The sequence below is a fragment of the Rhea americana genome, unplaced genomic scaffold (assembly GCF_003343005.1).
Source record: "Rhea americana isolate MKP2758 unplaced genomic scaffold, rheAme1 scaffold_10, whole genome shotgun sequence".
Taxonomy (NCBI): domain Eukaryota; kingdom Metazoa; phylum Chordata; class Aves; order Rheiformes; family Rheidae; genus Rhea; species Rhea americana.
In genome coordinates this window covers 3,843,170-3,870,667 of record NW_028185039.1, presented here as the reverse complement: position 1 = coordinate 3,870,667, position 27,498 = coordinate 3,843,170, and the positions used below count along the sequence as shown (strand labels likewise).

The window sequence follows — 27,498 nt, the reverse complement described above, 5'->3', positions numbered from 1 at the left end:
TCAAGGATCAGAGAATTAAGCAGAAATAAAACTCCACTAAATCAGGACAGTTAAGCCTTGAAAGATGTCATATTGTTTAAGAGCATCAGAACTGTGTCTATGAGGTGAGGTGGCAAGTCAGTGTGGGGTGGAAAACCTAAACAGAGAGAATAAAAAAAACCAATTTTTTTCTCTCAAAGATTTTTTTATGTTTTTCTCCCTTCTTCCATCACAACTTCAACAAAAATCACAAAGTGCCTTCTTTACAATGGAAGTGCAGCGATACCACATGACCAAGACATTTGTACACTGAAAGATCTCTCAGCAATCTTGTGTGTGGAGCMGATACATGGGGATTTTGCTAATGCCTTGAAACAATATAAAAATGTACAAACACATGCTGAGTGTGAGGTGCTTATTGGAGGAGGTAATTGGAAGAGTCAGTCCAAGGTTGCCTTTGGTCTAATGCTGTTTATGCCTTCACCAGAGACTGGAATTCTGTTGAGGAAAGAAAGTGAGAAAGAGAATAAAGCTAGATAAAAGAGGTTTTTAACATCTTTAGAAAAGATAAATAAAAATATCCTAAACTCCTAGCCATGGAGGTCTCCCAAAGTTATTATAACACCACACAAGGTACTGCTAAACTGAGATGCTGGGGGCGTAACAGATTTTTCACTCCTTAAAAAGAGTATGTGCTGAGAGAAGGAGTTTCCTATGAACGTGAACTTACAGATTCGCTCCTTCTCTCAGCACATATTGTTTTTAAGGAAAGAGTAGCTTTCAATATAATTTGTTTTGGTTTTATTATTCCAGAGGAAAAAAAATCCTAGTAATGACATAATTCCAGAATGGGAAATTTGATGGTTAAGGATGAAGATCTGCATAAATAATATCCTATTTGGGCCTTATAAACAGAAGCTGCAAAACCTGCTGCTAAAGCAAATTCCTTCAAGAGTGTATCTCCCAAACTCTGGCTAAGATTAGCACGTGTGTCTGTTAGAGTTATTGCCACCTGTCCTAGTTCAGCTGAGACAGCCCAGTTTTCAGTGACTTCATCTCTAATACATGATGCATAATGTCCTATTTTCCTTTGCTACAATCTCTGAAAGACATAACCTAGCCAGTTCACATTATTCCTCTGAGGCTTTCTTAAGAAATTCGATTTAGTTTCTCATAGAAGGGCTACCCGGTGAAGTTTGCGGTGATCAGATAATTTTCTGACACAGAATTTTGTGGTGCATTGCAGCAGTTCTATCCTTCAAAAGCATTAACAGACTTATTTTAGATGACTGAACTATCCAATCAGTAATATTGGCCAACCTTTGATAGATGGAGGAATAGGTATATCTAGGTAGTAGTGTGCTTAAAAGCAAAGTATCATGTGGCCTGAAGCATCCAGACTGCCAGAATTAAAATTTGGAGAATGAGTATGTTGTTCTGGATGTTTGAAAAATCTGGCAGGCTGAGTGTGTGGACCAGCCTCACTGCAGAGATTAACCACAGAGCCGACATTACTGGCTGGAAGAACAGGCTCTACGCTGGGACTAAATGTGGTATCACAGCAACAGAAATCAAACAGGAATAAAGCTATGAAATCGAAAGTGTATTTGCTGATGTAAAAATTGTGGCAGAAAGTACCAGGCCAGATTACCTGGATGAATTCTTGGGTGCCACAGTTTAAATGTAACTCTGAAGGCATACATTTTAAAATACAAATTTTGTCAAGTTTCCAAAAATCCTACCTTCCACTCCAATTTTGCCATCACCATCAGTATCACCTGCAGCCAGAAAGGCCTTGGTCTCCGCAGTGGTTAGAACTCTGGCACTTGAAGAGAAATTCTTCAGAAACAACCTGAAATAGAACAWGGCAGTGTACTGTGCTTGAACTTTATTCTCTGACATTTCCTTGGCAACTTGGTATTTCTGTTTTTCTTATTTAAATCCAGGCCAAAAAATACAATTATATGTAATGCCTGCTCTTAGTGTATGAGGAAATCCACACAGATTCAGCAGAAGACAAGATACTGCATTTTGTTTAGAAATAGTGGCAAATTTCTTCTAGAGCATCAAGAAAGTTCAGATGCCTACATCGTCTAAAGGAATGCAGCAGCTGAGTACTACTTACTGGAGCTCCTCTTCTTCAATGAAACCACTCTTGTCCTGATCAAGAATTCCAAAAACTTTCTTGATCTGATCAGGAGTTTTGCTAGATAAACCAACCGTGGAGAAGAAAGACTTGTAATTGAAGGAATCAGCAGCTGGAAGAAACAAGAAATTGTTTAAATATCTTCCCTTGGATTTGCTACTGCTGTATCTATTCCTTGGGAATATGTATTTCTTTTCTTTTAAGCCATCAGCCTGCTCCTATTTCTCTTGTTTCCCAGTGCAGCAGAGTGTCACATGCAATTAATGATAAATATTTAGAGGATGCAACTATGGCTTAAGGACCAGTTCCTGAAATTCTTATTTCATCTCAGCTTACTTTGGTGAAGGAGTTGGTAGAAGATTAAGTAATCCACTGACTTTAGCTCATTTAGCATTTGGAAAATTTTTGGCTTTATCCTGCCAGAGAAGAGAGTAGAGGCTGTTCATTGCTTTAGAAATTACATTTTTATTCTGAAAGCTCGGACTTTTTGTTGACAAGTTGAAGGAGAAGGCTAAGTATTTAAATCTTGGTCTTCAGCTGTTTTAAAATTTGAAGTAATGTTTAGAATTAAGCTAGCCTTATATTGATTGAAACTGTGGCCCTTTAACTGCTGCTTTTTCAGGGAATGTTACCCACAAAATAACCACTTGTAAGACTTTCTGAATTCATGAGGCTGTACTGTAATGGAGCTACAAAGAGATCTCACAGGGAAGGAATCTAAAGGGAAAATGATAGGCATGTCATCTTAAGACGTAAAAATGATATGCATCTTCTGGTTGCAGAGAGACCATTCCTTACCCTGGCAGCTGGAGAGAGCAGATTCAATGTCTTTAGCAGAAAGGATGTCAGTGATGGCCATTGTTGAACTGTAAAATAAATTAAATGTGAGCTACTTACTCATTAAAATGACTTCTCTACCTCTTTCATGGCTCTATTTGAAGTTGCTGCTGTGACAGTACGTGATAGAGGAGACATTATTCATCTAATAGTAAGTGAAGCATACTGTAACAGATGTCTGCAGCAGGTGCTTCCACTTAAAGCTGGGTAATGAGGGAGGAATTCTGCATGCCGGAGTGTGGGGCCTCAGGAAGATCTGATGCCTGTGTTGCACTGGGAGAGAGCGAATCAAAGGTGTCTAGCACTACAAAACTTCATGACTTCTATGTGGGTTTTCCTGGAGGAGGATTATTACTCAATTAAAATAGAYATGTATTTACAGCATACATAGAAGATAGGGCCAAATATATCCCTGGAACTATATCTGGAACAAATTTAATAGGAAATTTTTTAAGCTAGTATTATTGTCAGTAAATGTAGTGATCTTTACAAAGAATGAAAATAATAGCATAGAATAAATAAAATTATTTTTACTCATTTTAAAGAAATCTAAATTGGTAGAGCAAGTTCTTCCTCTGTTTAACTGCACACAGTAAATGGCTTGCTGGGCTACTCCCTCCRCAGAAGACTACATTTCATGGTAGCTTTATGAAAAACTGTTTATGAAAAGCTTCATTACTAAGCTGTCTTTTTTTTGATTCAGTTTAGATTATAGTAAGCAAGATTTTTATCCAGATTTGGCATTTCAAAATATTGGTGTGCTTAAAATAGAGGTATGTAGACTTAATACTCATTCCTGATAGAAGGGAGGAGGCATTTGTTCTGATAGAGCAGCTTTTGCAAAAGATACTCTTTGTCCCATTCAGCCACCAACAGTCTCCACAGCCTTTGCCAAAGCAATATATATCACTTAAGCAAATGCTACAGGCCTGAATTTCCAGTCAATTTTATTAACATGAACTTAGCATCAATGCATTTTAAATTCCAGAGTACACACCAATGAAGACTGGTTAGAAATTAAAACTTGCGACACTACTGTGAGGCAGTCCCATGTTAGTTCGGGAAGGGGAACTGCGGCATAGAGGTTCAAAATTACAAGAGAACCAAATTCAAATTTTATGAATCCCAAACTGAGTCTTCAACAATACCACCCTTCCTATCTAAGTATAGAAAGCAGCATTCATGTGAGAAGGAAGCCAGTGTTGGTAACCACTTATGGTCTGTGCACTGATGGTGAGATCTACACATAGGTTGAAACTTTGCCCAAGCAATCAAACGGCTGCCTCAATACCTGTTGGTCTCTAACAGAGGAAAATGTCAGTCGTCTCAGTCTCCGTTTGAATGTCTCAGAAGGTGCAGGGAGACAATGGGACAAATTCACACTGATGGCYGTGGATGTTTCTCCAGCCAACGCAGATGAGTTACTTCTGTTTTGCCATCAATTACTTTGTCCCAGTGGCTTCTTGTGCAGAGTATTTGCTCTCAGCACCTGGTAAGATCATCTGGAGCTCTGCCATGCACCTAATTCTCACTGCTGACAGGATTAAAAACCGAGGGGAAAGTTGGAGGAAAACCTAAAAACTGCAGCATGGTCTCATTTGCTATGAGGTGCAACGTTCCTGTCCCTTTCCGTCCTGTGATCTGAACGCTGATTCTATTCTGTGTTAGATTGTAAAGGTATGACAGACTGGAAGCTGTTATAAGAATATATATTTACAATTGCATAGGTGCTTTCCATTTAGGGAGCATTTTGATTTTGTGTTTCTTTTTTCTGAAAGCAGAGGATCTAATCAGCTTACCTTTGTGGTCGTCTTGACTGGATAAGGAAGCAATCCGGTTGTGAGGAAAGCACTTGCTGTGTGTCTCCACCAGAGCTGAGCTTGCATATATATACTTTAAGTTGTATACCATATACAGATTTTAGATTTCAGCGTCACGAAGGGGGAATGGTGTCAAATGAACTTGCCTAACTAATCATCTTGCACTATTTTTATCTCGAGAGAATACATATGATATTTGCAAATGAAACAAGATAAGTGGCTAGATATGTGAAAAGGACTGAGTCGTATTGAATTTCTTCTGATTTAAGCAGAAAATACCAACTTCTCTGTATGATGTAGGGCAGAAAGAAAAAAACAATCTGATATGCTTGATCCTAGGACTCAGATGAAATGAAGCAGTACTAGCTCCTGAAGCGATGCCTTTAGTGAATGTTTAAATGTGATAATGTTATGTTGTCTGTAGATACTGCATGTGATAGAGGCTTAATCATTCAAGCACTAAAAGGGAAAAAAAATCCTGTTCAAATATTGTTTGCGTTGCAAACCATTCAGGGAAGATAATACTCATGCTGTCTCCCAAAATGTATCATCTGTTATTAAAAAAAAAAAAAAAAAGAAAGAAAAGGTGAATTTGTTGCTACAGGAGGTAAAATAATGTTATGTCAATGCACTGGAGGAGCTGGCTGGGGAGGGCATTGCGTCTGGTTTGTTCCTGAGAAAATGTCAGAATTCTGTGAGGTTCTGACATCCTCTGTAGCTGTGTGTAAAAGCGAAGGGGTGGGGATGTACCCAGCTGTCTCCGAGACAAAAGCCCGGAGCCCTGCATGAGAGCTCTTCGCTCTCAGAATGGACAGAAAATTTTGATAGTAGCATCACAGTGGGGAAGAACATGTGAAGATTGTCTTTGCAGTTTTGTAAGCTACCTTCTGATCTCTCTCATGTAGCTTTCTTTTTTCTTTTTGGATTTTTCCCCTCTGCTATTTTTAAGTGTTCTGTTGTGTAGTTTACCTTTTTTTCTTTAGATAACACAGAATTGGATCATCTCAATTTTCTTCCATGAACTGTATAGCCTAACAGGGTTAGGAATCTGTCAGCTTGGATCTCATTTGTGGCTAAAGGCAGCAGAACAGCGAAAGACGATTCACATGGATGACAGCACAAGGCGGCTTTGTGGCCAGGGGCAGGGGACGGCATCACAGCTTGAGGTGGTGGTACAGTAAGAGGTGCCAGTGCAGAGACTCTCTTAATGTCRGAGGGAATCTCACGGCATCTTTTCTCAGAAGCATTGCCCTCTAAGGCAGAAGGCAAACCTAGCCAGGCACTGAAGGCAACCACTAACAAACCACAGCGTGGGGCAGAAAAGGAGGCAAGTGAGATATCTTTGGGACCTTAGCCCATCCAATATTGACAGCAGCTGATGAAAAAAGAGACAAAAGACTATTGCAGAAGATCCGTGGGAGAAGGGTCTATTATTCCAGTACTTCATATAACACAGTAAAAAATGTTTGCTACAAGTTTTTTTTTTTTTTTTCTTTTTACAAATACTGTATGTCTTTCCTCCATGAGAATGTTTCACACAGAGGTAGTTCTTGTGATGGGGAAGAACTATGGGTTAAGAATGGCCGTGTCAAGGCAGTCAGATCCCCTAGTTTTCTGAATGGAGTATTGACCAGCTGGTGCTGAAAAATTTAAAGAGGAATTTGATGGATAGATATTTGATCCTGGCTCTTGTTGCCACTGATGACATCTGGCAGAAGGGATACAAATATCATTTTCCCCCCTCAAACTGTTCTAAGAAATTACTTATTCTACATGGGAAAAAATTCCTCTCCCTTGCACACACCACCCTTTCCCCCCCCTCCAATTCGGAAAATTGCCTACATAGTGCSAACAACTGATGTGAAGTAAGTAGGGTGTTCAACATAAAAATTGATGGCATGATATGACCTAATGAAGCTAAGTTAAGAGGAAGGCCAAATTCTGCTGAAACTCTTGGACTGCAGGAGTCTACATGGGAATTTGCGCTCTGGTGTCTGTTTCAGAGAATGCATTTGATTTTAGATGCAATGGCTTCTCATTTTGCCTAGAGCTAATTCCACATATGTTAACCCTTCGCCCCCACTCTTCCTTTTAAAAATAGCATTGATTGCTGTTATTTCCCTTAATGCCTGTGAACTGTTGCCATTAGTTTGAACTTCTGTATGCGATTCACACAAGGATGCAGTCTTTAAAAGTGGGCTGTAGCAGGGTGATTCCTTTTGTTTTCTGAAACTTTACACATAAAGCGTGAATGTCATATGATTTATGGCTCCAGCCTGTTGAGCTGCATTCAGACTCTGGCAAATTTTGGAGTCACTTTTGCAGTGAGATTGGAGTCACTAAAGATCCAGAACACATGCACTGGCTGGGAGGATGAAATGCAGAGGGATCATCTAACTCTATTTACATCCAGCCTCCAACAACCATTTTAGTAGCAAGCTCTACATTAGCGATTGCAAAAAACATCTGTCCGCCTAAGCATTTTACTTTTTTAAATCAAATAGTGTTAGTAACTTTCCAGTTGCCATCAAACCTGGCAGGGAGAAGAACTGTGAAGCATTAAAAAGTAAGGAAAAGCTATCCCTTTCAGATTGTGTGGTTAACACAGTTAAGCAATTTGACATCCTAAACTTGAACATAAGTCTCGTAGCCTGCTAGAAGATTTCTTCTGTAATGCAATGCTGTAAACATCACTCTCTTTTTTTCTTTCTAAAGCCTAAAGATACCTCTGCAGGTTGAAAGGCTGTATTTTAGGCCATGCTAATTTTCCATTGTGTTTTCACCTCCATTCTATGACTGTTATACTCCTCTCGTTCCTTGAGTGCCTAAGTGATTCCTGTGTGTAATAAAATAATGAAAATATGCCAAACAGTTGTGATCGCCTGCTTTAATTTAAAGAAATCTGACTTAGTTGCCTTGTATTTGTTTGTGCTTTTCCATGAATGCTCATGAGATTGGACATGGGCAGTGGGGTCTTTAGTCCTGAAGAAGCCTTCTATGCTAATGCTGAATTTTACCGTTCCACATTCCATTATGTAGAATTTCCACAATCACTAGTCAAGGCCAAGAAATCACCTCATGCACTGTATTTAACCAAGCCTGTGTAACCAATGGCATGTGAATGGGGAAAATGGAATATTCGTTCAGCTTGTATTTGCTTTGGGAACATTCGAGATGAAAGAAATTGTGTGAATGTAATTTTGTGTAATTGTATCAAGGCATTGTGCTCTTGTCATTCTAGGAACATTTCTCTTGGAGTGAGTTGAAAATATTTGTGAGTGATTTTCGGCGTATAGTACTAAATCTAACATATACAGACGGCTTTTAACTACACTGTGTATGGAAATGTTTGTGTAAGGATATTAATCCCCCCAGTAAAATACTGAAAAGAGAAACACTGAAACAGCAACTATGTGGTGGGGAAGCTACACAAAGGAAATACACCATATAAAATTTGTTTAATCTTGCAAACTTTAATGTTAAATAATTTAATTTTTCCTAACTATCATTCTAATATCAAGTGACTTGAACCTCTGAGGCAGATTTTCAGAGATTCTAAGAACTTACAATGTAACTTTTCAACTTCATAGTAACCCTTCAAGTGCTTATTTACAAGATTTCTTTCCTCAATCGTATTTTTCTTATATGTGTAAACCATCACATCATCTTAAAGTCAATTGGATTAATTATATTTGTTAAATATGATAATTTCTGGCTCTGCATATAGGAAATTTGCAAGAGACAATTTCAATTCTGATTCAAAAATCTGAGAGAAATTTGATCCAGATGTAAAATTTACCTACGTGATATATTGTAGCAATACAACCAGATATGACTGTACTGCAGTTTCAGATTTTTGTTTCTGAATCCAGACTCTTTCACTTCCATTTCTAATTCCTTCTGAAAATGTTCATGTAACAATGTGGGGAAAAAAGGCTTTTTTGAAGAAAGAGAAATTCATGCAGAACGACTTCTGAGATGATAGATTCCTGAGCCCCTTTAATCTGCTGGAATCATTCATAAATGGACTTTAACCTCAGGATGACTCTTTCCATAGTTTAAAAATTACATGTAGCAGTGGTCAGTAAGAATATAGAATAAATAATTTTCCTACTTTAATTCCATAGCCAAAAAGCTTACCTATATTTGAAAGTATCCTAATCTTACTGCCGATAAAAACCTATGTGTAGGATAGTCATGTTTTATGAGTAGAACATAAACAGAGTTCTGTCAAAGCAGTCTTCTCTAGCTGAGTTAAAAGTGAAAATATATCCTGAAAACAGAARTTCTACTCAGTATTTTATCTGCTCTGTTCTGTTCTTGTAAGTGTTACAAAACTCTTCAACTTGAGACAGGTAACAGCCCTGTAGAGGGACGTTGTTACAGGAACTGTCTTTAGTCCGTGTTTTACCCTGTGTAGCCCAGTGGAGTCCTGGTCCATGACTGTCATTTTAGGCACTATAAATAATCATCAGTCGCAGCAGGCTTTCAAATATATTTACATTTGAAATTAACTCTGATGGTTTTGAGACTATTTGTGTATTCTTGTATATTACTTGCCACACTGTGTAAGCAGTGTATCCCACTAAAACAAACAACTCCATGCAGTTACGTAGCTACAGGAGCATGAAATAATAGTCGAGGCGTTATTCATGTGTATACTAATCCAGTACTGATATTGCTGAAAAGCAGTGGTGTAGATTTTTCTTGCAGTTACTTTTCAAGGATAGTCTTAGATTTCAAAAAAAGCAAGTTTTAACTAACAGTAACATTGACTCTTAGATCTGCTTTTCATGTGCAGAAAGACTGATTTGTAGGCGCATGGTGAGGTGTGACTTAACTCCCTGCCCCTCCACTTGCTGAGATCAGGAACTGGTCAAAACTTACCGCAGCTCCAGTGCAGCCTGTGTACTTGGGCTTCTTCTCTATGGAAACTGGAGCATGATAGGGGTTCATGTGTGCTTGGGTATTCTCCAAATGTGGAGCTTATGTGTCCAGGATACGTACCCAGCCCCAGGAACTCAGAGGCATTCCCTCGTGCTCAGTTCAGACATTGCCAGAGGAACAGCAAAGCGCTGACAATAATTAGAATGAAGACTATAGAAAAATGAGCTGAATTAATACGGAAGTTGGTACTAGAGACATAATGGCATTGGGTATRAAAGCATTAGGCCTTTAGAAACAAGAATTCGTTCAGCATTTAAGAGCTGAGTCTGGTTTAATCGAATGGTGCATCAGTAGAGTGATTCTGCTGTTCAAATATTTAAAGGATCAGTGGGATGAAAAGACAGAAGAGGGCATTGTTCTGCCGGCACAGTGCTGTGTTTGTGCTGTAGCTCCAGTTGCATTAGTACCCAGATATTCCAGTGATTTCAAGCTTCATTATATGCTATAGAACAATGCAGACAGAAAATGTGAGTCCATATTATTCAGCTATGGACAAACTGCATTAAAATCACTATGGATCCTGTTAGCAAATTGCTGTAGTCAGTAGGTRTGAAGTAAATTTGTCCTCAAATCTGTTGTCCTGAATGAAGAAATCCATTTATTGTATTCTATCAATAAAGTCACATGACAATCTTTCTCTAAATTATGATGGCCTGCAGCTGAGCTGGATTATAGCATTGACTGCCTTTTACAGAAGGATACATTTTAAAAGGAATTTTGCTAAACTGGAAGCTTAGCTTAGGTGAAACTCTAGGGCAGGAAACCTGTCTCCTTACCAGTAATTCAAATATGGCTGTAACTGGTTAGCTGTTATAACAGAAAATGTCCTTGAAATGCTCAGAAATTGACCCTAAGCTCTTGCTCACACAGAACAAGCCCTGCCAACCATAAATGAGAAATTCTGTTATTTTTGCAATAACCCACRGAGTGGAGCTATAATCTATAGAAAACAAACAGGTGGACAAACAAAATCTGGAAATTCTTGGATCAGTTTTAGGTTTTTGAAGCATCTGACTCATTATTTTTAACATAGCATTTGGTTATACTGAATAACAACCTCCAGATTTGAAAATCCAGAAGGTGAGAGCAGAAGGTACCTCGCTGACTCTTGAATTCTTCATATTATCTTGTCCTTTTCTGAATAGAGGTGGATGGAAGCAGGTGTTGAAGTAGAATGTATTTTAAATGTTTTGCTGAATTTGAACAGTAAGACCAAGTTTTCTCTGATATATTTAATGTCCTATACAACACTGAGCTGGGCTGCACAAGCTGTAGTTCTGGGTAAAATTTGGCACTTAAAATTGTTGCTGGAATGTTAATTACTACTGTGAAAAACATAATGTTACTGAAATTTGATTATCTAATGAAATCTGAAGCCTTTGTTAAGCAGTGTTCCAGATCAGTTGTCTGAGAATATCGTAGTAAGGTAATTTCAAAATACCAAATCCTCAGCTATTTCCTGAAAGATCCAGCTATATAAAACTTTACTTAACAGTGATGTTGAAAAAGGCTTGCTAAGCAAGGCAGAAGGTTTTCCTCATCATATAACTTCGTAATTGATGGTGTCATCAACTGCAAAGGCAGTCATTTAAATTATGAATGCTTCTGATTATGAAAAATGATTATTTTTTGGAATAGGAATTAAAGCRTATGTGTTATTAGAACTAGTAGAAGAACTCAAGTAATGCTTTGGAGGAAGGTACAAAATTAGGTATAGTTTAAAGTTCATGAATATATGAGTAACCAAGCGTATTTTTTCTATTAAATATGTAACTACTACAAAACAGGTAGAGAAGCATCCATTGAATGAAGTTCTAAAGTTATTTAAAGCCTTGTTGAAGTTAGTATGTAAAGCCACCACCCTTATATTAAAATCCCTATAAGCAGTCATGTAAAAGCCTCTGCAGAAGTGGGCAGCTGAAATGAACAACTTCATCTTCGTCGGCTTGTTCCAGTTTTTGTGAGATGATCTAGGGAGTACTCTGGTGAGTGACTGACAGGTCTGCAAGGGAATAACTTCCCATAAAGGTGTAACCAGCTAATCTGAGGCATTCATCTGCAGAATACGCTTCTATTTAGACCCCAGGTATATAGACAGCATTTAGCTGAAGTGTTATTAACAAAACAAAGGCAAACATGGGAACTCCTCTTCTGCCGATAGGGCCAGCAAGTTGCCTTCTCAAAGGAGCATTTCCTTTGAGGGAATAGAATTGGATTTCACACGTTTTGAAAACTGAAAGTATGAAAGACATGGTTTGATAATCAGCCATGAATTTCACTGTATCTTGGTGTCCTAATTCTGCCAGTTCTTCAGTGACCCCTAGTTTTCCAAGGAAATCTGTTTAGAGAATTTTTTAACAAGAACAGCAAAAATATCAACCGTGGCAGCTATTGAAGAAACAAGACCAAAAAGCAAAATGGAAGATAGAAGTCCTGTCTTTAGAGGKAAGCTAAAAATGCCACAGTTGCTTTTATGCTATTCCACTGGAGTGAAACATGGATAAACCTACTGGACGCGGCACCCTGGTGCGTAGGGATATTCCCAGGGAGGTGGGAGTTGAGGGTGCTGAGCCTGGGCTGAAGCCAGGGCGCTCTGGAATTCCCTCGTGATCGCTGCCGCTGCAGCAGCCCCCTCGGAGGCCAGTGGCACCTCGTGGAGACCGCAGCTGGCTCAGGGCAAAGCAGAAGACCTTACACAGCCCCACTCAGCTGCACTGTGTGCTCGGAAAGAAAAACAGCCTGAAATTCAGCTCTTTCTCATAACAGCAGAATTTGATTAATCTGAGATACTGTCTCATTATATATAATTGAAGAGAGTTTGATTTTTTATTTTTATTTATATACAATAATCTAGGAAGGCCCCATTGAAACTGAGCAGTTACTTGTTTCCCCAAAGTGATCTTAAGTTGTGTACTTCAAAGTGCAAGCAGTGGACTGTAGGCCAATTGCTATGACAGTTTTACAGTTTAAAGACTAAATATCCTAACCTAGCTGCTTTTAATGACATGGCTTTGATGTAAGAAATTCAGAGCTGAGCTAATATAGTTGCTAACCTGTGTCCAGGGAGTACTGAATACAGGCGGAGCAGATGGAAGCATAGAGTTATAGCTGAGTAATGTTCACAGTTAAAGTGGCAAAAGGGAGATTTGTTTGTATCTCTTACAGATTATTTTCAAGAGTGTTAGAGTGAAAATGGCTTATATATGAAAATGGCTGTTAACTCTATTTAGAATCAAATTAAATTGACTCCAACAATGCTTTTCAAAATGATCTTCCCCCCTTTCCCTGTGTTCCAGCACCAGCAAAAGAAAATCATTATGTTTAACTCCACCACTTAATTTAGGACCATTTTAAGTTGTCTGATGAATTTGATAATTCAGCTTGTCCTCTACTGTTTCAGCTACTAAGGAAATTCCAGTTAGGATCTGCTAGATCAGATATCCTGTGTCTCAGCTGACCCAAAATCCCCATGATGGCTTTAACACCATTCTTAAGAGAACCATGTAGACTTAGTGACTCTCAGACCTGTTTACCTGACCATAGAAGAGAATTTTATTTAAAAGATAATGGTATCAGTATTAGAAACCTCAGAATTAAAGGACACTGCCGTGAATAATCTTAATTTTTTTGCTGTTATCTAATATAATTCTTAAATATGATTGAATTAAGCTGAAAATATAAGAGGCTTAATGGAGCCTTCCTATTTTTTGGGAAACYGTCTCCCACAAAATTAGAAGTGAAAAGTAGAAATCTTTCTATGGCCCTTAAATGACTTTCCCAAAGCTCTGGTTTCCAGGGATCATGCACCTTTTCCCTGCTGTGCCTACGCTGAGCAAAGCTGCGTAATACTGTAGCAAATACTCCTGTCTAGCTTGTGCTGCCGCTCATGATACAGTGTGTGCAGTCTTGGTACAACGGCAGCCATGCAAAATTTAAAAAGACCATGAATATTACTCCAGCCRTGGGGTTTTCTAACAGGACAGGCTCTCAGGCAAGCAAAACAAACCTAGTTCATATTCAGACTATTTATACAGATCCCTGACAGGGTGTAAAATTACAGACTGGTCAATGCAGATAAAGCTGACACATACTTTCAAGCATAGCGAGAGTTTAGGGCTATATTTAACAAAAACACTGAGTTCTGTGCTTCRGTAATACACTCTGCTTCCATACTCAAAAGTGTTGCTGGAGTCCAAATTCTCACTAGCTTCTCCTGTTGGTTACATCCCACATACCGGATTCAGATTTTATCAGATTTTGCTTGTTTGGGGAAAGAGGTATGATTTTGAGGTGTAAACACTGAAAATATTTTATTTAAATGTACCCAATTTTTTAAGATGCAAGCACTCCATTGGGGAGGCAAAGAATCTGGTAAAAATGTGCGAGTTTGACAAGGGAGAGGGGATGTTTTCTGAGGGTGAGTAAAGCACATCTTTGCAACACAGAGCTATAACTATTTCTCCTGCACAATATACACAAAACCCCTTATTTTTGCTGTAATCTCATAGTTGATAACATTAGACCATTAGATTTAGGGGTTTTGAAGTGCTGTGTTTTGAATGGAGTTCTAAAAATCTGTCCGTATATCTGTCCAGGAGCTGTGCAGTACACTGGAAAACCTGGGCAAAGTGATTYCTCTGAAAATTGAAAATCAGCCCCAGTCCCCAAACTAGTAATGCACTGTCTGTATTTTTTCTGTTTTCAGACATTTTCAGTTTCTGTTCTGAAGTCCATTGCTTCAAATTATAGGTGATGGGAATTCTTTCCCTGCTGGTTGTGGCTATTTCTATTTGAGGAACCCTGAGCACTTCCCAGGTCTTGCTAAGGTGGTTTGTATCACCACTGATATTTCTGCAGACAACTTTGCTCAGTGGTGAATTTGRTCGTAAATCCTACAGCTGTAAAATTATAGAAAAGATGAGTTCTGTCTTTGGCAAATTCCTAAACAGACCTCTGATAAGGAGTAAATGGAAATTTAGTGAATAAGGATTGTGGAACCAGTTTACTAATTTGTTAAAGGGGAAGTCTATATTCTTGTAGCTTTTTTTTTTTTTTTTTAACTGATTTAGTTCTTATGACAACACTGACATTTACTATGTAACTATGAACAAAACTATGGTTATAAAATGTTCTTTTAGATTCATTATACAGCCAATCTGTTCTTGTTTATAATATTTTCCTTTACTTTTTCTTCTGACAAAACTTTTGAGTTTTTCTGTGCTGGAGATGTAGCCTCTTAGCTTAATATTGAAATTTAAATCCTTTCAGCTGAACAACATACAGAAAAATTATCTTTTAAAGTCAATAACACTTGGAAAGGATTTTCTCCTGTGCATGGAAAGACAGGCTGTGTGGGTGTCTGCAAGCTCTGTCAGATCTTTCATTATGGTTTTTGGTATTTATAGCTTTATAAGAAGGAGATGCTCAGAGAATTGCACTTTATAGCAACTGATTTGAATCAGCTGTTTGTAACCTATATTAATGAATCCCTCTTACCAGAAATAGTTTTTCCAGGTAATTGAATCTAGTTAAAATCTCACTGTATCTCACCCTGGGTATCCCCATGTCACTCTGAAAACAGCCATAGCCCTGTATCCTACCTCTTTAGCCTTGTATGTATGTAGCACAGTGAGAGTCATTTTGGCTGATGAGAGCTGGCCAGAGCTCTTTCAGAGGCTGCYGCTGTCATTTCTGTATTGGCTAGAGAACAGATGAGACTGCAAAATGAAATTAATTTTCCCTTACAGGAATGAGTACAATACACAGCCTACACAGTGTTCCCAGATCCACGCCAAGGAAATTCCAGTGCTTCCTACTGGGAGCGCAGTAAGAGTCAGTCCTCCAAGCAGAGCAATCACTTATAAATTATAGGGACAAACATATGATATTTATAAATGGCTACTATACAGAGACTTCCTGTTTCCATTGAAGTCAATGGCAAAATTCCCATTGACTTCAGTGCCAACAGAATCTGGACTGCAGGCCTTAAAACAAATGTTTCTTGTTAAAATCATGATATAATTAGCATTGGGCAACTGCTTAATGAGCTGGATCTGATAGCTACAAAAGCTGTGTATTATTAGTCTGAGTTGAATGTTTCCTTATTTCCATACTATTTTAATTTAACATTAAATAGTGTCCTTGTTTTTACCTAACTCTACAAATTTTTCCTCATGTAATTCATTCTGGTTAAAGCCACTTAATATTAATGAAGCCTATTTTGTGGACTGTGTCTTTGCCAATGCAAGTGGAAGTTTCAGTTATAGCAATGTAGTTAGTGTTAGTCATATTCTTCAGATTATTAGCCATATTGTTCAATTTATTTTTCAGTCAAAAGAGGAGCAACATAAGGTCAAAGAAAGACATCATAATTTTCAATGCAAGGAGGAAACAAACACTTCTGAGGCAGCAATGGTTGCAGGATCCCCAGCAATGGTAACGGGTTAGTGTCTGGCTGAGTTGTTCCCATGAGTGAATTTAAGAGTAAGATCCCTACTCTGTTACAGCAGGGATCAGCAGCAAGTGCAGGATTCAGCCTCGCTCCCGCAGGTGCTGTAGTCTTTGCCACCAGACAAGCACAGATGATTGAAATGTAAAGACAGAAGTTATCAGAGGCATACACAAAACCCAGGATGGGATACCTGAATTTTGATATTGAGCCTCCCTGTGGCCCTGGACAGTTGTTACGTATTGGTTGTTGTAGCCTCCCCGAGCCGTCTGTCACACCTGTGTTTAAGTGTTCAGCTTTCTCCCAAAAAGGTCAAAGCCAAAACAGCAAATTGTGATACAACCTCCTGTATATTGAGTAAATTGTTACACTACAAACTGCTTCACTGCAACACAGGTGAATCACAGAATCAGATACTGCTCAGTCTGCCTGTATCACAGGCTTGTGCCTGTATGTTATTTAAGCCTCTGTTTCCTTATAAGTGAAACAGGGCCAATCTTTTTAATAATTTAAAAGATGTTATATGAACTTGCTAGTTACCGTTAATTAATTCTGGAGATGAAAAACTGTACTCTGTACTTGTGAAGTACAGGACTTTTTTTTTTTTTTTTTAGTTTTTCTGTGAGTTCTTTTTTCTAGTAAAAGCAGAATTTGGTTGTATATTAATATTCAAATTAATCCTTAATCCTTGCTTATCCCTATATTGGTAAAGCTTATACTGGAGGGCAGCTGAACTGTCTGAATTAGGGCTGATTTATGATGGAGAGATTTGGTGCATGTATGAGTTTTTCCTGGCCATCAGGATGATAGGTGTTTTATTTTGAACCAGAATACTCCCATCTGAGCAAATATGCAAGATGATAACACAGTAAAATACTTAATTAAGAAAAAAAWTATATTTTTTCTGCACTTCATATTGTGCTATACAGTTCATCTTGGGTTGGAGAGTGAAACAAATATTGTTGTGGAGGCAAAGAAACTGTGCAAATATATTTATGTATTTCTAATTTTGTCTTTGGGTGTTGAATTGCCCTGGGTTAAGTTGCATAATGATAAGTAAAGTAACTGGACACAATCCAGTGCAAAGTGATGCATGAAACAGGCACTTTTCCCCCCTAGTGCGTGAAAATTTGTATCAGCAAGAAACAGATAGTCTAACTTGTGTGTAGTTGGAGATCTGCCTGCGTTTTGATACCTACATTCTTTTAAAATGAATCATTCTTCAGTGCAGACACCAGATCTGTAGCTTACTGAAGCTAAGAAGTGACATGCTGACACTGGGCTACCTTAACCCTCCATCCTCACTGCCTCCTGTGTACTAACATGACCCTTGTAAGTGGTGACCCAAGAGGAGCTGTGGTTAAAGAAGGGTAACCCAGCACATTACTGTTGATTGCAAATCTTTATTGGAGCCAGGGTGAGACGTGAAATCTGCTAACATCTTGTCACAAGYGCAGTACACCAATTTCCTCAGCACTGGTACTTCACCAGGTGATTGCTCGGAGTGGCCTGGCAGCAAACTTTCCATCCTGTTCAAGCACTTCTTGCCCAGAAGGTGGGCAAGGTGCTTCCATTTTAAGGAAAGGGCCTATAACTGCATTTCTACTGGTAATCAGATATCTCAGTCTTTACAGGCTCCATACCTAACTTAAAAATGCTTATGAAATGATTCTGTTCTTATTGCATCTGCCACACTRAAAACCTACTATATAGCTTTCAGTCAGCTGTGTACTAGGGAACACTGATGTGTCAGAAAAGTCTTCGATATTAAAAGGAAATTGCAGTTTTTAATAAATAATGCTTTTTAAACAAACAAAACTCAACATCAGATAGAGAAGAGTTTTCGCTATTTTTCTTTAAAGTAAAAAAAAAAAAAAKTCAAACCTGTCTATTTTTRGGCAGCTGCCTATCAGGTATTTTTAAASTATAGACTAACAATATTTTTGTGAAAGAAGGATTCCGTTTTTGAACAAAGTTCCTATTTAGATCTGGTTCTTTCAAAATCCACATTCCCTGCGAGGTAGCTGTTGTACTGGGAATTGGAACAGTGCAAAAATAAGTATGTGAATAAGTCAGATTATTTTCGAGAGTAGGGAATGTTTTAAGTAGTTGTAGACTACTCCATCATACAAATGTTGGTATATTGATGGCAACTCAATCAGAATTCCAATTTACTTTTTCTCAGTGTGTCTCCTTCAAAATAAGGCACAAACATGAAAAATAAATTGCAGTTGATTTATATTACTTCCTTAGGAGAAAGCCTAAAGACCTCCCAAAACTGAAACTAGCAATGGGAAACTGAGCGCATCTGTCCCTGCTGTGCTAGCTACGGCTCTGCACTGACGGTGCAGGAGGCTGTTGGGGAACTGCTGGGATTTATTAATTGCTGTGATTCTTTTGATTGACAAAGAGGCAGCTGAACAAACGACAAATCCTCCTGGGCACAGAAATGTACCTCTATGATCTCCAAAGGCCAGTTAAAGATTCAGAGCTTGTTTCTAAGTGACTGCAGCATTGGGGTGGGAGCTGAGGTCTTCCAGCTTTCTGTAGCAGGTGCACAGTACTTTTCTTTTGGAGAGAGTATAATTTAAAATATGTGGTTGGAGCAGTGAATGCTCTGGAGCAGTCTGCTGTTACAATGGCCAGAGGTGTGCTGTGTGTTGGATAACTGTAGCTGGAGTAGTAGAGGGACCAAACTGGGTGACTGACTTGTCTCAGTAAAACAAAAGAGGAAGGATAAACACCGTCTCCTCTATCTTAGTTGAAGTGTTCAGCAATGGCTCAAAGCTGTCTGACTGTGCTAGTGGGCACAGTGCCAGTGGAGGCTTTTTAATGGCTCTGATGATGCTGTGATCGTTCCTGCAGGATGGTACAGAGCTATGGCAGTGGACTTTTGTATTATTCCAAGGCATCAGCCATACAGTCCATTACGATTCTAGACATGTACCAGTCAGTGACCGAGGAACTAGTTTTTGCGAAGGAGGTGGCCACCATGCGTGTGTTCAATAAAATCTTCACCCACTTGGCAGTCAATCCTTGTAGATGAGATTATTTTTGGAGCCCTCTGTGGCCATGCAGCAGGCAGGATTTGCCCTGAGAAGAAATGTTGTAAGAGTAGGATGAAGAAGAGTGAACTGAGTTGCTTAAAGGCAGGCGCTGGAGGAATAGAGGGGTAATGCACTATCAAATTCTGACAAGGTATTAAGGCGGAAAGAAGGGAAGGCATTTTTGAGCAGTCTGCACGGAAGCTGGATACATGAAAAACRAAGTGGAATTTCTTATGTATAAACATAATTTTGATGATTTAGTTGGCATTATCCAGGGATAAGACATACAATTATAGCAGCTGTAGACATCAATGCATGCAGAAATGGGCCTTACATGTGCTGGTGATGCCAAGGAATCAGGAAGATCACCTGTTCTGAGATGAGATGCAGTAAGAACAGAAACAGGTACCTAATCTTGCCCACCTAGTATCAACAAAGGTAGTGTGACTCCAAATGATGTTAACATGGTTATGTTAAATAAAGCAAATGTAGTTTGACCTGCTTTTATGTAAGAAATGTAACTAACAGGGTCTGTGATCATAATCAAGAACTATTTAGGGAGAGCTCTTCACTTGCTCAGTGATGTCTAGTTACCCTTCTTTCATAGTGAGATTTATATGAAATGTCAGCTCTTCAGAGGCTGATTTTCAGATTACAGTAAAAAGCCAGTGATCTATCTCTGAATTGCACATTGCAATATGGCACAGCTGCAGCCATAGTGGCAAAGATGGAGAACTAAAACTTTGTGTGTGGCCAGTGAGGGGATGGCTTGTTGGGTCCTCTTCTTTTATGTTTTCTGCAGACTACATAGTAGAAGCAGAAATGCGAGAGACRGGAGACTGAAGAGAAATAGATGGACAAAGAGAAGGGAATGAATGAGACAGGAAAACATAAAGTGATCTAGATATATAAAAATCTAATACAAGTGAAAATTTGAACAAGACCTTGTTCATCTTGTTCTACACATTTCAGACTATCTTGCCTTTCCCCCTTTTGCTTCCATTTTCTGAGCTTTGCATGAAGAGTAGGACAAGGCAGTAGGCCTGCAAATACTTAAGCTCTAAGCACTGAGAGGATTTACATCAGTATTTTAGGATCTCTCTTGGCTCCCCGGTTTTACTTCTCACATCTTACCTTCAATGATTGTTACACTTGATAAGACTTCTTAAAATGCAAAACTTTTAAACCTGGAGGATTTGCAAACACTGATGCAGAAAACATTTGTCCAAGGACCAAAATACATATGAAGTACTCACTCAGCTTGGCTCCCAGCCACTAGACTGTCTAGCCGTACTCAAGATCTTGCTGTTTAAAATGTGCAGTGCACGGTTAGTTAAGAGGTTAATGAGCACCACCTTGTGGCTTTGGACAAGGCCTCTGACATTGCTGCGGAGGGGATGATGAATGGTGCTTCAGTTGCAGGAAGCAGCAGGATCAGTTTGTGAGTTAAATGCATTCCTACAGAACATAATACCCCATGCTCTTGGGTTATGTACAGTGTGCATGCAAGCTATACAGACAAGCTGAGGCCCTAAATACAGAAGAATTCAAGCCTGCAAAAACACTTGTCATAATATTTTGTGAGAAAGGGTACCCCTCTTACACTGCTGAGTTAGCTGGGAAGATGAATAAGAAAGGCAGGCTTATGAGGATGTATTGGTAAGTCACTGAATCCTGCCCTGCAGTGCAAAAATCAAGAGGGAAAAGGGTAGCACCAAAGACAAGGAAGTTTCTGATGCTGCCCCTTCTAGCTGCTCGGTTGGTTTTTGTCTTCTCTGTTTGTGTTTCTTCTGGTTCCCACAGGCAGGCMTATAGCTACCATTATTCTCTGAGATGACTCAAACTCCTTTCATCCTGATAGTGAATGCATCTTGAGCATAAGCCTTCAGCCCACCAACTTCTGTGCTAGAGCAGTTCTCCGCAGTGGAGGTTCAATTTCCATTCTTTTAACGCTCTGTCTTCTCCAGTAGTCTTGATTTTCCCATCAAACTCTGAATAGCTCCCATTAGCTTTGGTAGCTGGATTGCATCCACACATGATAAACCTTAGGTAGAACCCTTCTATTACGTAGAAATCTCAGAAAGTGGGTCCTCCCATGAGTAAAGGACCCACTTTCCAACACAGCAGTCTTTAGGGATTTGAAATACCCTGCAGTGCAATATCCTTTGGGACACAAAAGAGTGCAAGGGCACAGAAAAAGCTTTTTGGAATTATGAATATTTATACCAGCTTTTGAATAAAGCAGTATCCTAACAGGCTACAAGTTATAGAGGATTTAGTGATTAAATCAGAATTACTCATATCAGTTTCACATACTGAAAAATCCAGAAAAATTTTTTAAAAATCCAGTGTAGTGGACAAGCTGAGTGGGCTACATAAGAGCACTTACAGACAGTTTATGATCTCATCAGGAAAAGAGTTTAAAAGGAACTTAACAGAGTGGGTTCAAATCATGGTATCAATCATGTTGTTGTCACTGTTATTAATACTATTACCATGAATGCTTGAGATGTCTTAAGTACTTCTCAGACATACAAGAAAGGATTATATTTGTCTAGGGAGTTTACAGTGGGATAAGAACATTTTTTTCAGTTTGGCATGGAAACAAGTAGAATAAACAGAATATTGCCAATTACTTTGCTTGCTGTTGAGAGCATATTATGTAACTATTCTGGCTTTCTTTCCTCTTAAAATAGGGTGGGGAAGATGATAGCTGTAGGGAAAAGAATAATGTAAACACATTCATCCATTCTGCAGAAGCTGAGAGAATCACCTTTGGAAGGTATGGAAGTGGTGTCCTTGAACTTAAATAGCGTCACAGCAGATTTTTAGAAGTTTTTTTTATCACATACCATACTTTGATAAAAGAGGGAAGAATCAATAAAGTGGAGATTGTAGACTGAAGAGCTGATACTAAATAGAATTCTTAGAGGGCAAGGGTATTTGAAAAKAAAATAATAAGCAATCCAAGTTTCTCAAGCCCTCTATAATAACCCATGTTCCAGTTTAAATTACCAATGGGGGGCTACAGGTGGGTTACTCCTGATTTATACCAAGCTAAGTGAGAATAGAAAAAGCAAGCGCTTAAGGAGTGAACAAGTCTTAAGTTCAACCCTAAGGATGTAGAGGATAAAATGCCAAACCATAATTAGGTCAGGCAATAGAAGAGAGTGGAACATGTTTAAAAAGGGAATGCCAGGCTGCACTGAGTTCAAATGTGCCACTGCACTGGAGAACAAGAGCTGGTCTGAAGAGGTCCCACCCTGCCTGTTCTTCTGCAGATTTTAAGCCCCTAGATACAAATCGCAGCTGTCTGAGAGGGAAAAAAACCACCCAGTAGTTCCTGGGTGTATCTCAGCCAATGCAATGTATACTTCCTAGGCAGGTGTCCTTCAAACGTGAAACTGAATCAACAACTGCCACATCGCCAATGTTTCAGAGAAAGGTGGAAGTTCCCTTAGAAGCTAACCTATGCAGCAGTGGGGATGTACTAGGACGAACACATTGGGTCCCCTGTTAGTGGCAGCCACTGGCAATCAGAAAATTCTGGGAAGCATGAGATCCATACACAATAAATATGGAAGAGAGATGTAATCTTGTTTCACCCCCCTTTGGGGGAACACAGACTCATTTTCTTATTTCGTTATACAGCTCTCTATACAAATATTTAGATGTGCAACTCCATGGGTACATCAATTTCCATTTTAAAACTATTYAGCTTCCTTGCCCTCATTGCTGTATTTGAAAGATCATGCCAATACGTGAACTCCTTGAATGTGAACTCCTTTAGTTTTCAATGTAAACATACTGCTGATCAACATATAACAATCAGATCCTGTGATCATATTAACCTTTAACTTAGTCCTTTTCTTATATTAATCTTAAAATCTATTTATAAAAAATTTGTATGTCCTCTTTCCACTATCACACTAAACAAACCATGCTCTTTCAGTCTCTCCATAAGACTGATACTCCATTTCTGTAATCATTCTAACAGTCAGTCTACACTGATTCCAGTTTGAGTTAAACCTTTTTTGAACACTGTTGCCTAAAATTGTATAACTATTTCAAACAAAATGTTGCCAATGACATGCCTGATAGTACCAGTATTTCCTTCTCTACTAAAAATTTCACCTAACCTATCTTGATGTTGTATTATTTATCTTCACAGCTATGTCATGTTGGCAGTTCTGGCACACTGGCAGTCTATCAGAACACTCAGATCTTCTTTCTTCTCTGTTGCTTCCAGCTGATGAATCCCAAGAACATGACTTTGCACTTCACGTTATTAAATTTCTATCACTGCAGTTAAAAAGGTCATGTAATTCCAGTGTGATGATCTGGTCTTCCTCAATATTGACAATACCTTCCAACTTAGTATCACATGCATTTTCTTTGAGCCCAGGCCTAGTCGTTATTCCTAGGTAATGAAGGAATACATTAAGTGGGATTGCTCCAAAGACAAATCTCTGAGTAACACCATCAGGAAATTTACTCCGTTTTTATCACTCCTTTTTTGTATAACCTCTTGCTCCTTGTTCACCTTGCTTTTGTATTCATCCCTATCATCTCTAACTTTCAGTAATGATTTCCTGTGGAGCACTCTATCTAATGATTTGTTTCAGTTTCAGTAGCTTAAGTCCACTGCATTATTCAGGCCTAAAAAGTCAATTTTCTTACATAAAATACACTGTCTTGAGGTGTCCATGTCCATGTCCATATCCATGATGGCACTCTGCCATCATTAGTGGTATTTATATTCTAATTTATGTCTAAGAATTCCATAAATACGGAATTGCCTCTATTATTTTCCTATGAGCCTACATCCCTTACAATTTATATGAAAGTTTGAAGAAAGAAAAGAATGACCTTTTGCAAGATCTTGTGAAAGATCCTCAACACTATTTTTCTGGGGCAGTTTGCATCATATCTTATACCAGTAATTTCCACCCAAACAGAATCTGTTTAACCTGTGTGATCATGGTGGATTTCTTTACACTCAGCCATTTCCTTAGCATTCAGTAATACCCMTCCTCCTCTCATTTCTCTCATTTCTGTCTTTCCTAAAGAGCTCTCTATACAGTGAATTAGTAACAATAATTTGACTCCAGTTTACAGTGCAGGAGGCATCTCCATACTCCAGCAGAGTTGTGTATAGGGCTTAGAGCTTCTGATTTCTAATCCTGGTGTTGCTATTGCCATTCTGTCTGTGCAGACTTAAACATTGAATGATTGCAAGACAATTTTCAGAAGACTAGGAGGACATCCTATCTGGGGCCTGCAGAAGAGAAGCTGTGTAGTGCCTGTGGTCATCTGTATTATTGAATGTAGTCACTGAATACTTTTCACAGTCAAAGTTGGTCTGTAATAGACGTTTAATAATTTAGCTCCCAGTCTGCCCACTCTGACTCTCTTCGCACTCAAGGCCCCRTCTATATGCTCAGGATTTAGGATTATCAGAGAGAAGTAAGTGTTAATATGAAGTTAGGTTATGTAAACACTGTTTCCATGCTTATTGAACTGCCCCCCTGTGGATGCTGTTCTTGCAGTGGCAATAAGAACAACAGTCAGGGCACTTCCTACGGAGAGGTCTGTTTGAGGTAACTAGTCATATCCGAGTGCTACTTGTTCTTTGCTTCTTCAGAGGGATGATCAGCCACATAATGAAGGCATTCATTGAGATGGCAAGTTTCAGCAGGGCCAGGGGAGAAGTGCAATCCCATGTACCTGATCCCCTGAATCCACTAGAGATTTATTTCTCAACAGCAAGTGCAACATCAAACAGAAAATAAAGGTTTTATTGAGAAATTACATTGGTGAAATTCTTTTCTCCCCRGCCCTCCTGCTGCACACACCCAGCTGCTGTTGACTGGAGCAGCTCCAGRCACCGAGGTCAATGATGCAAAGCATTTTTTAGGTATCTGCACAGTGAAGAATTGCCTTCATGGGGTCAGGAGCAACTGTTTTCACAAAGTAAATACTGTGCATTTCTATATTAGATAGTAACTAAGGGTAGCATATGCTATTGCTGGAGCCTGAAGGGAAAGTGTAGTAGAGMGTGGAAGGAAATAATTCTTGTGTCCTGAAGCAGGATGAGACCTCCACAGTGCAGTTCAAGTAGTGTTTTCCCTTTTATCTGTTGCTACTGGATGCAGTGCATCATGCTTAATTTTTCAGAGATGCAAAATTAAATTAGAAAGAGGGAGAGCAGCAAAAGGTTCAGTGACTTGGAGGAAGAGTAATAATTTTGTTTCTGACTCATTTTCAAACCATTCTGTCAGATCAAAAATAGCTCAGCTGCTCTCTGAAAATAATTATCAGCAACAGGCACCCCAGCAATTTCATGTTGTTTACGAGTTAGCAGTTCCAGTCATAAACTTTGCATTTCTCCATGTAGCAAGAACTTAGCCTTCTTTAACTGCAATGTTATTAGTTCAGATACAAAGATTCTCCTGACTGTTAGCTGATAACACRTTTTAACTTTGTTTCACTATTGCTATGCTCATATCTTTCCACTGTGGTATCTTATTTACAGAAAAGATTGGAACTTACCTACCATACTGCATCTGCAGGAAGTTTTAGTAGGTCTTAATTAGCAGGTTGCAGAGCATATTGGAAGGTCATTTCTCAGTAGAAGGACAGGAACAACAAGTTTAGTATTGGAATGCCTCACTYGTGTTTCTGTGGGCTCTCTTTCACACTGGAGCATTTTTGTAACAGATGTTTGGTCAGAGTTATGTCTTTTGAGCAGTTTGGGGGTTGACTACTACCAAAAACCAATACGGTTTAAAGTCATATCACAAATAGTGTTTCTGGRATCATAGTTTGCAAAGAGCTTCTGACCTGCTGAAAAGAAATTTGATAYGTCTTTCTCCTGCTAGCTGAAAGGCAGTGGCTTCAGTCTGAAGTTTCTTGTGTTTCTGGTTGGTGAGGCACTAGAAAGCCTGTGTAAGGCTCTGAGAGTGAAACCATCTAGAATCAGCCAACAGGAAACAGGCACAAAGATATAGGCTGAACTGAGGTAAGCAGGACCTGGTGCTAACTTAGTAGCAGTGGTATTTATTGTATTACACAGTGTTATCCTGAGGTTGCTCTTTCATGGAAGGGATAGCCTAAATGGAAATTGTACTTTAGGTGAATGAAAGTGGAGATGATGTAGATATGAAATGATCAAGGTCTTGAAGAAAATTTGAAATCTATCTAGAATGGGGTAGGTGTGTTGGACAAAGCCAGCAAACTTCTTTACCCTCAGGAGTGGCTTGACTGCTAAACAGGTTTGCAACACAGACTGAAGACCTTGTTTTGCCCTTTGATAACTAATTCATTAGGAACAGAAACATCTTTTGCCTGTTGCAACTCTGTTGAAGTCAACAGATTTGCATGCAAGAGTCTGGGGCAGAGGTTAGTCTGCCATTTGTTGCTTTTCAGATAGCTCTACTGATCTGTGGGTGAAAGAGAGGKCTCATTTCACATGGGGGAAGGATTACAGATGGGAAATGTCAGCTTAAAGAAACACTTGGTCTTGTGCCTACAGTTTTAGGATCAAAAGGGAACATGAGTCTTACTAAGGATGGTGGGCTCTATCCAGCTTGTGTCATTCATTTGACTAAGTCCATGCAGTCTGTAGTGCTACTTTGGTTGTAAGCTCGCCTGGGTTAAGATGATTTTATTCATGATTTCAGTGCTTAGGCACTGTGCCATCGCAGACACGACTGTTWTTAAATGTTGATAAAGAAGATTGGGCAAATGTGTGCTCTAATTATTATCTTTCAACTCCAACTCGGTTGAAATTTGGTACAGGCAGCAGTATGGTATGATAGTTTAATAGAGGTGACAAAACAAATCTGAAACATCTATTATTTTATATGCCCAATTCCATGCTATATATTATGTTTCTTAGTGGTACTTGTGCAAGTAAGTAATAGCATGAACCGTGCTAACATTAATACTATTTGTATTTTGATAACTCCCTACATACGTCCCAGATCCAATTAGAGATGACTGAGTGTGTTAGAGAGACATGTAGTTTCACCCTCCCAGTCAAGGCAGTTATCAGTTCAGCTGTTTATGAAGTCTGCAGTATCAGTCCAGAACTTTCTACAGTACTACATTCACATTATGTTTTTGTCAAAGAACTTTGCAATTAGATCTTTCATTCTGATTTTAACTCTTTCAGGTAATATTTCCAAATCAGGATTGTGGCCCTGAAAGATGCCTATGGGTAGACCCTTCTGCTCATATAGGTAAAGCCCTTCTGATTGTAGAATCAAAGAA

At 38.9% G+C, this 27,498-nt stretch overlaps 1 protein-coding gene across 1 annotated transcript; it reads right to left on the bottom strand.

Annotated features, from left to right (window-relative positions):
* Nucleotides 1-200: 200 nt before the first annotated feature.
* LOC146601619 (parvalbumin, thymic) lies at nucleotides 201-4,820 on the bottom strand. Its single transcript, XM_085300229.1, has 5 exons — nucleotides 4,762-4,820; nucleotides 2,924-2,991; nucleotides 2,105-2,237; nucleotides 1,722-1,831; nucleotides 201-477 (listed from the first exon to the last, which is right to left on the bottom strand). Exons 2-5 carry the CDS (start codon nucleotides 2,982-2,984, stop codon nucleotides 452-454), a joined length of 330 nt encoding a protein of 109 aa, XP_085156355.1. The 5' UTR covers nucleotides 2,985-2,991; nucleotides 4,762-4,820; the 3' UTR covers nucleotides 201-451.
* Nucleotides 4,821-27,498: the final 22,678 nt, after the last annotated feature.